This window comes from Anomaloglossus baeobatrachus, chromosome 3, assembly GCF_048569485.1.
Source record: "Anomaloglossus baeobatrachus isolate aAnoBae1 chromosome 3, aAnoBae1.hap1, whole genome shotgun sequence".
In the NCBI taxonomy this organism is placed as follows: Eukaryota; Metazoa; Chordata; class Amphibia; order Anura; family Aromobatidae; genus Anomaloglossus; species Anomaloglossus baeobatrachus.
Genome location: NC_134355.1, coordinates 361,756,880 through 361,769,116, shown reverse-complemented (window position 1 = coordinate 361,769,116; position 12,237 = coordinate 361,756,880). Strand labels below are relative to the sequence as shown.

The 12,237-nt window shown below is 53.1% G+C and overlaps 1 protein-coding gene across 1 annotated transcript in view; it reads right to left on the bottom strand.

Moving 5' to 3' along the window:
- The window catches only part of UBE2J1 (ubiquitin conjugating enzyme E2 J1), a 74,695-nt gene that overhangs the window by 39,496 nt on the left and 22,962 nt on the right, over positions 1–12,237 (bottom strand). Inside the window, exons 3-4 of the mRNA XM_075340136.1 lie at positions 12,101–12,232; positions 11,917–12,001 (exon numbers count right to left, since the gene is read on the bottom strand). Coding sequence (XP_075196251.1) covers positions 11,917–12,001; positions 12,101–12,232 — 217 coding nt within the window. The remainder of the gene's footprint in view (positions 1–11,916; positions 12,002–12,100; positions 12,233–12,237) is intronic.

Sequence of the window (12,237 nt, the reverse complement as noted above, 5' to 3'; positions counted from 1 at the left end):
CGTGAGATGCCACAGATCCGGATACCACGACCGCCTCGGCCAGTCTGGAGCGACGAGAATGGCGCGACGGCAGTCGGACCTGATCTTGCGTAGTACTCTGGGCAGCATCGCCAGAGGGGGAAAAACATAAGGCAGTCGAAACTGCGACCAATCCTGGACTAACGCGTCCGCCGCCAGAGCTCTGTGATCTTGAGACCGTGCCATGAAGGCCGGGACCTTGTTGTTGTGCCGTGACGCCATGAGATCGACGTCCGGCGTTCCCCAGCGGCGACAGATCTCTCGAAACACGTCTGGGTGCAGAGACCATTCCCCCGCGTCCATGCCCTGACGACTGAGAAAATCTGCTTCCCAGTTTTCTACGCCCGGGATGTGAACTGCGGAGATGGTGGAGCCTGTGGCTTCCACCCACTGCAGAATCTGTCGGACTTCCTGGAAGGCTTGACGACTGCGAGTGCCGCCTTGGTGGTTGATGTAGGCGACGGCAGTGGCGTTGTCCGACTGGATACGGATCTGCCTGCCCTCCAGCCACCGATGGAAAGCCAATAGGGCTAGATATAGTGCCTTTATCTCCAGGATATTGATCTGAAGGGATGATTCTATCGGAGTCCAGGTTCCCTGAGCCCTGTGGTGGAGAAAAACCGCTCCCCAACCTGACAGGCTCGCGTCCGTGGTGACCACAGCCCAGGTTGGGGGTAGGAAGGATTTTCCCCGCGACAGAGAAGTGGGTAGGAGCCACCACTGAAGTGATGTTTTGGTTGCAAGGGAAAGAGACGTTCTTGTTGAGGGAAGCCGCACTCTTGTCCCATTTGCGGAGAATGTCCCATTGGAGTGGCCGTAGATGGAATTGCGCGAACGGGACTGCCTCTATAGCTGCCACCATCTTCCCCAGGAAGTGCATGAGGCGCCTTAAGGGGTGTGACTGACTCCGAAGAAGTGATTGCACCCCTGCCTGCAGAGAAAGCTGTTTGTCGCTCGGTAGCTTGACTAACGCTTGCTGGGTATGAAACTCCATCCCAAGGTAAGTCAGTGATTGGGTCGGTGTCAACTTGGATTTCCGGAAGTTGATGATCCACCCGAACTGCTGGAGAGTCGCCAGAGCGACGGTTAGACTTTGTTGACATGCCACCAGAGAAGGGGCCCTGATTAGGAGATCGTCCAAGTAGGGGATCACCGAGTGGCCTTGAGAGTGCAGGACCGCCACGACGGATGCCATGACTTTGGTGAAAACCCGTGGGGCTGTCGCCAGGCCGAAAGGCAATGCCACGAACTGAAGGTGTTCGTCCCCGATGGCGAAACGCAGGAAACGATGTTCGGGTGCGATCGGTACATGGAGATAAGCATCCTTGATGTCGATCGATGCTAGGAAGTCTCCTTGTGACATCGAGGCGATGACCGAGCGGAGAGATTCCATCCGAAACCGTCTGGTTCTCACATGTCTGTTGAGTAGCTTGAGGTCCAGAATGGGACGGAATGACCCGTCCTTTTTTGGCACCACGAACAAGTTGGAGTAAAATCCGCGACCACGTCCCTGAAGGGGAACGGGGATCACAACTCCTATCTTTAGAGCGTCCACTGCCTGAAAAAGTGCGTCGGCCTGAGCGGGGGGCGGAGAGGTTCTGAAGAAACGAGCCGCAGGACGAGAGCTGAACTCTATCCTGTAACCATGAGACAGAATGTCTCTCACCCATCGGTCTTGAACATGTGGCCACCAGGCGTCGCCAAAGCGGGAGAGCCTGCCACCGACCGAGGATGCGGCTAGGGGAGGCCGAGAGTCATGAGGAGGCCGTCTTGGAGGCAGTGCCTCCTGCGGCCTTTTGGGGGCGTGACTTGGACCGCCACGCATAGGAGTTCCTCTGGCCTTTCTCCGGCCTGTTGGACGAAGAGGATTGGGGCTTGGCGGAGGGACGAAAGGACCGAAACCTCGATTGGATTTTTCTCTGCTGAGGTCTCTTAGGTTTGGACTGGGGTAAGGAGGAGTCCTTTCCCTTGGATTTCTTAATAATCTCATTCAATCGTTTGCCAAACAAACGGTCGCCAGAAAAGGGCAAACCGGTTAAGAACCTCTTGGAAGCCGAGTCTGCTTTCCATTTGCGCAGCCACATGGCCCTGCGGACTGCCACGGAGTTAGCAGAGGCTACCGCCGTACGGCTAGTGGAGTCAAGGACGGCGTTCATGGCGTAGGACGAAAAGGCTGATGCCTGAGAGGTCAAAGACGAAACATGCGGAGCAGAATTCCGTGTGACAGCATTAATCTCAGTCAGACAAGCCGAGATTGCTTGGAGAGCCCACACGGCTGCAAAGGCCGGGGCGAAAGACGCGCCCGTGGCCTCATAGATGGACTTCACCAGGAGCTCTATCTGTCTGTCAGTGGCATCCTTCAGGGATGAGCCATCATCTGCAACAGACACAACGGACCTAGCAGCCAATCTGGAGACTGGAGGATCCACCTTGGGACAGTGAGCCCAACCCTTAACGACTTCAGATGGAAAGGGGTAACGCGTGTCAGTGTGACGTTTAGCAAAGCGCTTGTCCGGGACCGCTCTGGGCTTCTGGACAGCATCCCTGAAGTTAGAGTGATCAAAAAACGTATTGCGCGTACGTTTAGGGAACCGAAACTGGTGTTTCTCCTGCTGAGACGCCGATTCCTCTACAGGAGGAGGCGGGGGTGAGAGATCCAACACCTGGTTGATGGACGAGATAAGATCATTTACTAAGGCGTCCCCCTCAGGTGTATCAAGGTTAAGGGCGAAGTCAGGGTCAGAGCCCTGAGCTCCCACGTCCGCCTCGTCTTCCAGAGAGTCCTCAAGCTGGGATCCCGAGCAGCGTGAGGAAGTCGGGGAAGAGTCCCAGCGAGACCGCTTAGCCGGTCTGGGACTGCGGTCCGGGCAGGAGTCCTCCGCCTGAGACCTAGGGGCCAACATGGGAGCGCGCTGCGGCGCGGACCGAGAGGGGCCTGGAGGAAACGAGCTAACAGGGGCTGGGGCCTGTGGAAGGTCCGGTCTGGACTGCAATGACTCAAGGAGTTTAGAAGACCATTTGTCCATAGACAGTGCAATGGATTGAGAAAGTGACAGAGAGATTCTCAGCAAAAGAGGCCAACACCGGTGACTCTGTCCCTGCAGCCTGCTCAGGGGGAGTAGGGGGGTCTACATGAGCAGAGGGGCCCACCAGTGCCCGAGGCTCCGGCTGAGCAAGCGAGGCAAGAGTCGAGCAATGCTCACAGTGAGGGTAGGTGGAACCCGCAGGTAACATAGCCCCACAAGAGGTACAGGCCGCGAAAAAAACCTGTGCCTTAGTAGCTTTGCTCCTTGTGGACGACATGCTGTTGTCTCCTAGGAGAGTGACCACTGAGGGTATATGGGAAAAGGGTATACAGCCTGACCGAACAGATACATACATACATACATATATATACACATATATATATATACACACACATATATATTATATATCTATCTATTCCGGCACCCTAGGGGGACCAGCACCGGGTGACCGGTGTGGCTTACCGACCGCTAACGAGCGGAGTGTGCCCTCCAGATTCCCTGCCGTGGATCCCCCGGAGCTGCAGAGCTGTTCACTGAGAAGCATCCACCGACAGAATGCCAGAAAATGGCCGCCGGAGCTCTCAGGGGAGGAGTGGGGCCGAGGGCGGCGCCAGCAAAGAGCGGGAATCTGGGGTCCCCACAGTGGTCAGTGAGGGGGGAGGAAGACATGCAGGATGCTCCAGCCCTCACATCCGACGTCATGTCGGTAATCCCGCCCTTACCCCTGACAGGCAGGCCCGGGGGCGGGATTTTCGCGACTAGGCCGCGGTGAAGCCGGGGACTAAATTTGAGGCCGCGCCCGACAAGCAGGCACGGTCGGCGCGGAAGTCCACCGGCCTCCTCAATTTCACAACTACCGCGGCTTCCGGGAAGAAGGTGCGCTCCCTGCACAGTCCCCTATGGGGACACAGAGTACCTTTAAGTTGCAGGGCCCGGTCCCTGAGGTTGAAGAGGCTCCGGTCCGGCAGGTTCCACCAGGGGCTGCGGATGGAGCACGGTCCCAGCAAATGGATGACCGCTCAGGATCCCACTTCTCCCAGAGCCGCATAAGGGATGGTGAAGGAGACGGCATGTGGCTCCAGCCTCTGTACCCGCAATGGGTACCTCAACCTTAACAACACCGCCAACATAGTGGGGTGAGAAGGGAACATGCCGGGGGCCCCGTGGGGGTCCTCTTTTCTTCCAACCGACATAACTAAGTATGAGAATGCATGAGTGGATGTGTGCCTCCTTCCACACAAAGCATAAAACTGAGGAGCCCGTGATCCACGGGAGGGTGTATAGGCAGAGGGGAGGGGTTACACTTTTTAAAGTGTAATACTTTGTGTGGCCTCCAGAGGCAGAAGCTATACACCCAATTGTCTGGGTCTCCCAATGGAGCGACAAAGAAAATAAAGTTAGGGGATGAAAAAAGGAAAAAAGCAGAAAGAAATGGAAAATAGCCAGGTCATGAAGGGGATTAAGAGCAAACAAGTGGACAGTTTTTGCTTTTAATTTTATTTCTGCTGCTTCTGAGTATTAGATTTTTTTTAGATTTCTCCATTTACATTATCTGTACGAATACAGAGATTTAAGCCCTTTTGTTTAGTACTCATTTTTATGTTCTTTACAAATGAGGCGTGGCTCTGAGGATTCTCTGGGCGTGTGTATTTAGGCTGCTCTGCATTATTACCATGGGAGAAACACCCCCTTGGTAAGGACAATAAAAATTAGCATCACACACATAAATCCACCTATAGAGATATGGGCCTAACAATAAAGCACAAAATACTCAGAAGAGCAGTATGGCAAAAAAAAAAATAATAGCAAAAAAATATAAAAAAAAAAAAATGTAAAACTTGTTTAGTCTCCAACGTCTTGTTGTTTCAGGAAATGCACATGTGCATTAGCAGCAGCGAAGAGTCTCATCTAATGAGCATGTGCAAAAATCATTGTGAAGGAAGGGGGTAGGAGTGCAATATCATAGCTCATTGTAAATGTTGGATCCTCGAATCAGCTGTGTATAGAGTTGATACCCGCCATTGTAATCCTGCCAATGATGGCAATAATACTGCTGAAAAGTGATCTGTACATAAGGAGGAGTTTAAAAAGACGCTCCAGTGAACAGTGTGAAAACGATGTTTTTTTTCTTTTTTATATACAGCTCCTGATATAGAATACGGATATTGCCAATAGCAATGAGTCATTTTCTGTCAATATATAGCCTGTAACTTATTATCGCTTCATGTGATGACACTTTTTTATAAGCACACACTGTAGGATTACTGATATTACTTAATTAGCACTAAATGGGGAAACTACAAAAATAAAACCAAAAACATACAGTTGAGGTTGAATTGTTACATGCCAGCTGAATGAAACACCATGGAAGAAGTTAGAGTGCTACTGACTATTACTTTTTCTTGTCATTAAAGGGGTTGTCCACTACTCGGACAACCCCTTCTCAATCTGAATGTTTGCCCCTGTTCCAGCAGTGCTGCTGGCATTCCCACGATGTTGGAACTCGCTCTCCTGGGGCGATGTTATTAAGTCACTCGAGCCCTGTGCTCAGTGTCGGCTTCACAGTCCTCGTGAATCGAAGATTATGAGGAAGTCAGAGCTGTGGCTGGTCGCTGACCTCCTATTGATGTTTGATATATCTGAAGGTGGGGGAGAGCGAAACAGATTAGAGATAGGGCTCACAGATGTAACAAAATCATATGAGCCCCAGAAGAGCAAGGGCCGACACCGCTGGGATACGGCAGGCACCAGAAGAGAGTATAAGTGTTTTTTATTTTAATAGGGGCAAACACTCCGATTGAGAAGAGGCAGTCTGAGTAGTAGACAACCCCTTTAAATAAACAATATATTGCGTATAAGAATAAAGAAGGGAATTTTGTTTACTTACCGTAAATTCCTTTTCTTCTAGCTCCTATTGGGAGACCCAGACAATTGGGTGTATAGCTTCTGCCTCCGGAGGCCACACAAAGTATTACACTTTAAAAAGTGTAACCCCTCCCCTCTGCCTATACATCCTCCCGTAGATCACGGGCTCCTCAGTTTTGGTGCAAAAGCAGGAAGGAGAAAACTTCTAAATTGGTCTAGGGTAAATGCAATCCGAAGGATGTTTGGAGAACTGAAAACCATGAACCAAAAGAACAATTCAACATGAACAACATGTGTACACAAAAGAACAACCAGCCCGAAGGGTACAGGGGCGGGTGCTGGGTCTCCCAATAGGAGCTAGAAGAAAAGGAATTTACGGTAAGTAAACAAAATTCCCTTCTTCTTTGTCGCTCCATTGGGAGACCCAGACAATTGGGACGTCCAAGAGCAGTCCCTGGGTGGGTAAAAGAATACCTCAATAAAAAAGAGCCGAAAAAACGGCCCCCTCTTACAGGTGGGCAACCGCCGCCTGAAGGACTCGCCTACCTAGACTGGCGTCTGCCGAAGCATAGGTATGCACTTGATAGTGTTTCGTGAAAGTGTGCAGACTAGACCACGTAGCTGCCTGACACACCTGCTGAGCCGTTGCCCGGTGCCGCAATGCCCAGGACGCACCCATGGCTCTGGTAGAATGGGCTTTCAGCCCTGAAGGAAGCGGAAGCCCAGAAGAACGGTAGGCTTCGAGAATCGGTTCCTTGATCCACCGAGCCAAGGTTGACTTGGAAGCCTGCGAACCCTTACGCTGGCCAGCGACAAGGACAAAGAGCGCATCTGAACGACGCAGGGGCGCCGTGCGAGACACGTAGAGCCGGAGTGCTCTCACAAGATCCAAAGAGTGCAAATCCTTTTCACACTGGTGAATTGGATTAGGGCAAAATGAAGGCAAGGAGATATCCTGATTGAGATGAAAAGGGGATACCACCTTAGGGAGAAATTCCGGGACCGGACGCAGAACCACCTTATCCTGGTGAAACACCAGGAAGGGGGCTTTGCATGACAGCACTGCTAGCTCAGACACTCTCCGAAGTGATGTGACTGCCACTAAAAAGGCCACCTTCTGCGAAAGACGTGAAAGAGAGACATCCCGCAGCGGCTCGAAAGGTGGTTTCTGAAGAGCCGTTAGCACCCTGTTAAGATCCCAGGGTTCCAGCGGACGCTTGTAAGGTGGGACTATGTGGCAAACTCCCTGCAGGAACCTGCGGACCTGCGGAAGCCTGGCTAGGCGCTTTTGAAAAAATACGGAGAGCGCAGATACTTGGCCCTTGAGAGAGCCAAGTGACAAACCCTTGTCCATTCCGGATTGAAGGAATGAAAGAAAAGTGGGTAAGGCAAACGGCCATGGAGTAAAACCGTTATCAGAGCACCAGGATAGGAAGATTTGCCAAGACCTATAATAGATCTTGGCGGACGTAGGCTTCCTGGCCTGTCTCATGGTGGCAATGACATCCTGAGATAACCCTGAAGACGCTAGGAGCCAGGACTCAATGGCCACACAGTCAGGTTGAGGGCCACAGAATTCAGATGGAAAAACGGGCCTTGTGACAGCAAGTCTGGGCGGTCTGGAAGCGCCCACGGTTGACCCACCGTGAGATGCCACAGATCCGGGTACCACGACCGCCTCGGCAAGTCTGGAGCGACGAGAATGGCGCGACGGCATTCGGACCTGATCTTGCGTAACACTCTGGGCAGCATCGCCAGAGGAGGAAACACATAAGGCAGTCGAAACTGCGACCAATCCTGAACTAACGCGTCCGCCGCCAGAGCTCTGTGATCCTGAGACCGTGCCATGAATGCCGGGACTTTGTTGTTGTGCCGTGACGCCATGAGATCGACGTCCGGCGTTCCCCAGCGGCGACAGATCTCCCGAAACACGTCTGGGTGCAGAGACCATTCCCCCGCGTCCATGCCCTGACGACTGAGAAAATCTGCTTCCCAGTTTTCTACGCCCGGGATGTGAACTGCGGAGATGGTGGAGACTGTGGCTTCCACCCACTGCAGAATCCGTCGGACTTCCTGGAAGGCTTGACGACTGCGAGTGCCGCCTTGGTGGTTGATGTATGTGACGGCAGTGGCGTTGTCCGACTGGATACGGATCTGCCTGCCCTCCAGCCACCGATGAAAAGCCAATAGGGCTAGATACACTGCCCTTATCTCCAGAATATTGATCTGAAGGGATGACTATCGGAGTCCAGGTTCCCTGAGCCCTGTGGTGGAGAAAAACCGCTCCCCACCCCGACAGGCTCGCGTCCGTGGTGACCACAGCCCAGGTTGGGGGTAGGAAGGATTTTCCCTGCGATAGAGAATTGGGAAGGAGCCACCACTGAAGTGACGTCTTGGTTGCAAGGGAAAGAGAGACGTTCCTGTCGAGGGAAGCCGACCTCCTGTCCCATTTGCGGAGAATGTCCCATTGGAGTGGCCGAAGATGGAATTGCGCGAACGGGACTGCCTCTATAGCTGCCACCATCTTCCCCAGGAAGTGCATGAGGCGCCTTAAGGGGTGTGACTGACTCCGAAGAAGGGATTGCACCCCTGCCTGCAGAGAAAGCTGTTTGTCGCTCGGAAGCTTGACTAACGCTTGCTGGGTATGAAACTCCATCCCAAGGTACGTCAGTGATTGGGTCGGTGTCAACTTGGATTTCGGGAAGTTGATGATTCACCCGAACCGCTGGAGAGTCGCCAGAGCGACAGATAGACTTTGTTGACACGCCACCCGAGACGGGGCCCTGACTAGGAGATCGTCCAAGTAGGGAATCACCGAATGGCCCTGAGAATGCAGGACCGCCACAACGGATGCCATGACTTTGGTGAAAACCCGTGGTGCTGTCGCCAAGCCGAAAGGTAATGCCACGAACTGGAGGTGTTCGTCCCCGATGGCGAAACGCAAGAAACGTTGATGCTCGGGTGCGATCGGTATATGGAGATAAGCATCCTTGATGTCGATCGATGCTAGGAAGTCTCCTTGTGACATTGAGGCGATGACCGAGCGGAGGGATTCCATCCGGAACCGTCTGGTTCTCACATGTCTGTTGAGTAGCTTGAGGTCCAGAACGGGACGGAATGACCCGTCCTTTTTTGGCACCACGAACAAGTTGGAGTAAAATCCGCGACCACGTTCCTGAAGGGGAACGGGGATCACAACTCCTTCCATCTTTAGAGCGGCTACTGCCTGAAAAAGTGCGTCGGCCTGAGCGGGGGGCGGAGAGGTTCTGAAGAAGCGAGCCGCAGGACGAGAGCTGAACTCTATCCTGTAACCATGAGACAGAATGTCTCTCACCCATCGGTCTTGAACATGTGGCCACCAGGCGTCGCCAAAGCGGGAGAGCCTGCCACCGACCGAGGATGCGGTCAGGGGAGGCCGAGAATCATGAGGAAGCCGTCTTGGAGGCAGTGCCTCCTGCGGCCTTTTGTGGGCGAGACGCTCTTGGAAGCCGAGTCTGCCTTCCATTCGCGCAGCCACATGGCCCTGCGGACTGCCACAGAGTTAGCGGATGCTACAGCTGTACGGCTAGCAGAGTCCAGGACGGCGTTCATGGCGTAGGATTAAAAGGCTGACGCCTGAGAGCTCAAAGACGCAACTTGCGGAGCAGAATTACATGTGACAGCATTAATCTCAGTCAGACAAGCCAAGATAGCTTGGAGTGCCCACACGGCTGCAAAGGCCGGGGCAAAAGACGCGCCCGTGGCCTCATAGATGGACTTCACCAGGAGCTCTATCTGTCTGTCAGTGGCATCCTTTAGCGATGAGCCATCTGCAACCGATACCACGGATCTAGCCGCCAATCTTGAGACTGGAGGATCCACGTTGGGACAGTGAGCCCAACCCTTAACGACTTCAGATGGGAAGGGGTAACGCGTGTCAGTGAGGCGCTTAGTAAAGCGCTTGTCCGGGACCGCTCTGGGCTTCTGGACAGCGTCTCTGAAGTTAGAGTGATCGAAAAACGCATTGCGTGTACGTTTGGGGAACCGAAACTGGTGTTTCTCCTGCTGAGACGCCGACTCCTCTACAGGAGGAGGCGGGGGAGAGAGATCCAACACCTGGTTGATGGACGAGATAAGATCATTTACTAAGGCGTCCCCTTCAGGTGTATCAAGGTTAAGGGCGACGTCAGGGTCAGAGCCCTGATCTGCGACGTCCGCCTCGTCCTCCAGAGAGTCCTCAAGCTGGGATCCCGAGCAGCGTGAGGAAGTCGGGGAAGATTCCCAGCGAGCCCGCTTAGCCGGTCTAGGACTGCGGTCCGGGCAGGAGTCCTCCGCCTGAGACCTAGGGGCCAACCTATGAGCGCACTGCGGCGCGGACCGAGAGGGGCCTGAAGGCGACGAGCCAACAGGGGCCGGGGCCTGTGAAAGGACCGGTCTGGACTGCAAAGCCTCTAGCAGCTTAGAAGACCATTTGTCCATAGACTGAGCCATGGATTGAGAAAGTGACTCAGAGAGTTTCTCAGCAAAAGAGGCGAACTCTGTCCCTGCAGCCTGGACAGGGGGAGCAGGGGGGTCTACATGAGCCGAGGGGCCCACTAGTGTCCGAGGCTCCGGCTGAGCAAGCGAAACAGGGGTCGAGCATTGCTCACAGTGAGGGTAGGTGGAACCCGCAGGTAACATAGCCCCACAAGAGGTACAGGCCGCAAAAAAACCCTGTGCCTTAGCAGCTTTGCTCCTTGTGGACGACATGCTGTTGTCTCCTAGGAGAGTGATCACTGAGGGTATATGGGAAAGGGGTATACAGCCCGACCGAACAGATACATATATATATATATATCTATTCCGGCACCCTAGGGGGACCAGCACTGGGTGACCGGTGTGGCTTACCGCCGACCGCTAACAAGCGGAGTGTGTCCTCCAGATTCCCTGCCTTAGATCCCCCGGAGCTGCAGAGCTGTTCACTGAGAATCCTCCACCGGCAGAATGCCAAAAAATGGCTGCCGGAGCTCTCAGGGGAGGAGTGGAGCCGTGGGCGGCGCCAGGAAAGTGCGGGAATCTGGGGTCCCCACAGTGATCAGTGAGGGGGGAGGAAAACATGCAGGATGCTCCAGCCCTCACATCCGACATCAGGTCGGTAATCCCGCCCTTACCCCTGACAGGCAGGCCCGAGGGCGGGATTTTTGCGACTAGGCCGCGATGAAGCCGGGGACTAAATTTGAGACCGCGCCCGACAAGCAGGCACGGTCGGCGCGGAAGTCCACCGGCCTTCTCAATTCAGCAGCTGCCGCGGCTTCCGGGAAGAAGGTGCGCTCCCTGCACAGTCCCCAATGGGGACACAGAGTACCTTTGAGTTGCAGGGCCCGGTCCCTGAGGTTGAAGAGGCTCCGGTCCGGCAGGTTCCCACAGGGGCTGCGGAGGGAGCACGGTCCCAGTAAATGGATGACCGCTTAGGATCCCACTTCTCCCAGAGCCGCTAAGGGATGGTGAAGGAGACGGCATGTGGCTCCAGCCTCTGTACCCGCAATGGGTACTTCAACCTTAACAACACCGCCGACGTAGTGGGGTGAGAAGGGAACATGCCGGGGGCCCCGTGGGGGCCCTCTTTTCTTCCAACCGACATAACTAAGTATGAGAATGCATGAGTGGATGTGTGCCTCCTTCCCCACAAAGCATAAAACTGAGGAGCCCGTGATCCATGGGAGGGTGTATAGGCAGAGGGGAGGGGTTACACTTTTTAAAGTGTAATACTTTGTGTGGCCTCCGGAGGCAGAAGCTATACACCCAATTGTCTGGGTCTCCCAATGGAGCGACAAAGAAAACTGGATAGCTAGAATATATTAAAACTTATTTATCAGCAATTACTTTAACACTGAAATGTAACTTCATGAAATATGACAGTGAATGGACATTGAAAAAGTAAAAAAATTAATGAAACATTTTTGCAGAAATTTCACCAGAAAATAAATGTAAAATTCTGATTCTAAGCTAAATAATTATTAGCATTGTGTGAAGGCAAACAGGCACTTACTACTCCAAGATGGCTGCCATGTTTCAGGATGATGCCCAGAAATACTCAAGCAAATTTTCTTCCCAACTTCAAATCTACCATTAGCCTGGCAAATAGAAAACGTAATAATATAAGAATGATACATAAACAAGAATCCAAACCAGTCAAACAGGTGTGAAATAATCTGGAAGAGGAACTGACTTACTGTTAACAAAATGATACTTGGAGGTTTCATGGGATATTCTGGTGGAAGAACAATTCTACCATGGTAAACGCCACCATCAAAATCAGAATCTGGTGGACCCCTGACGGTAAAGTGCCATTCAAACAGATTGTCCTTTA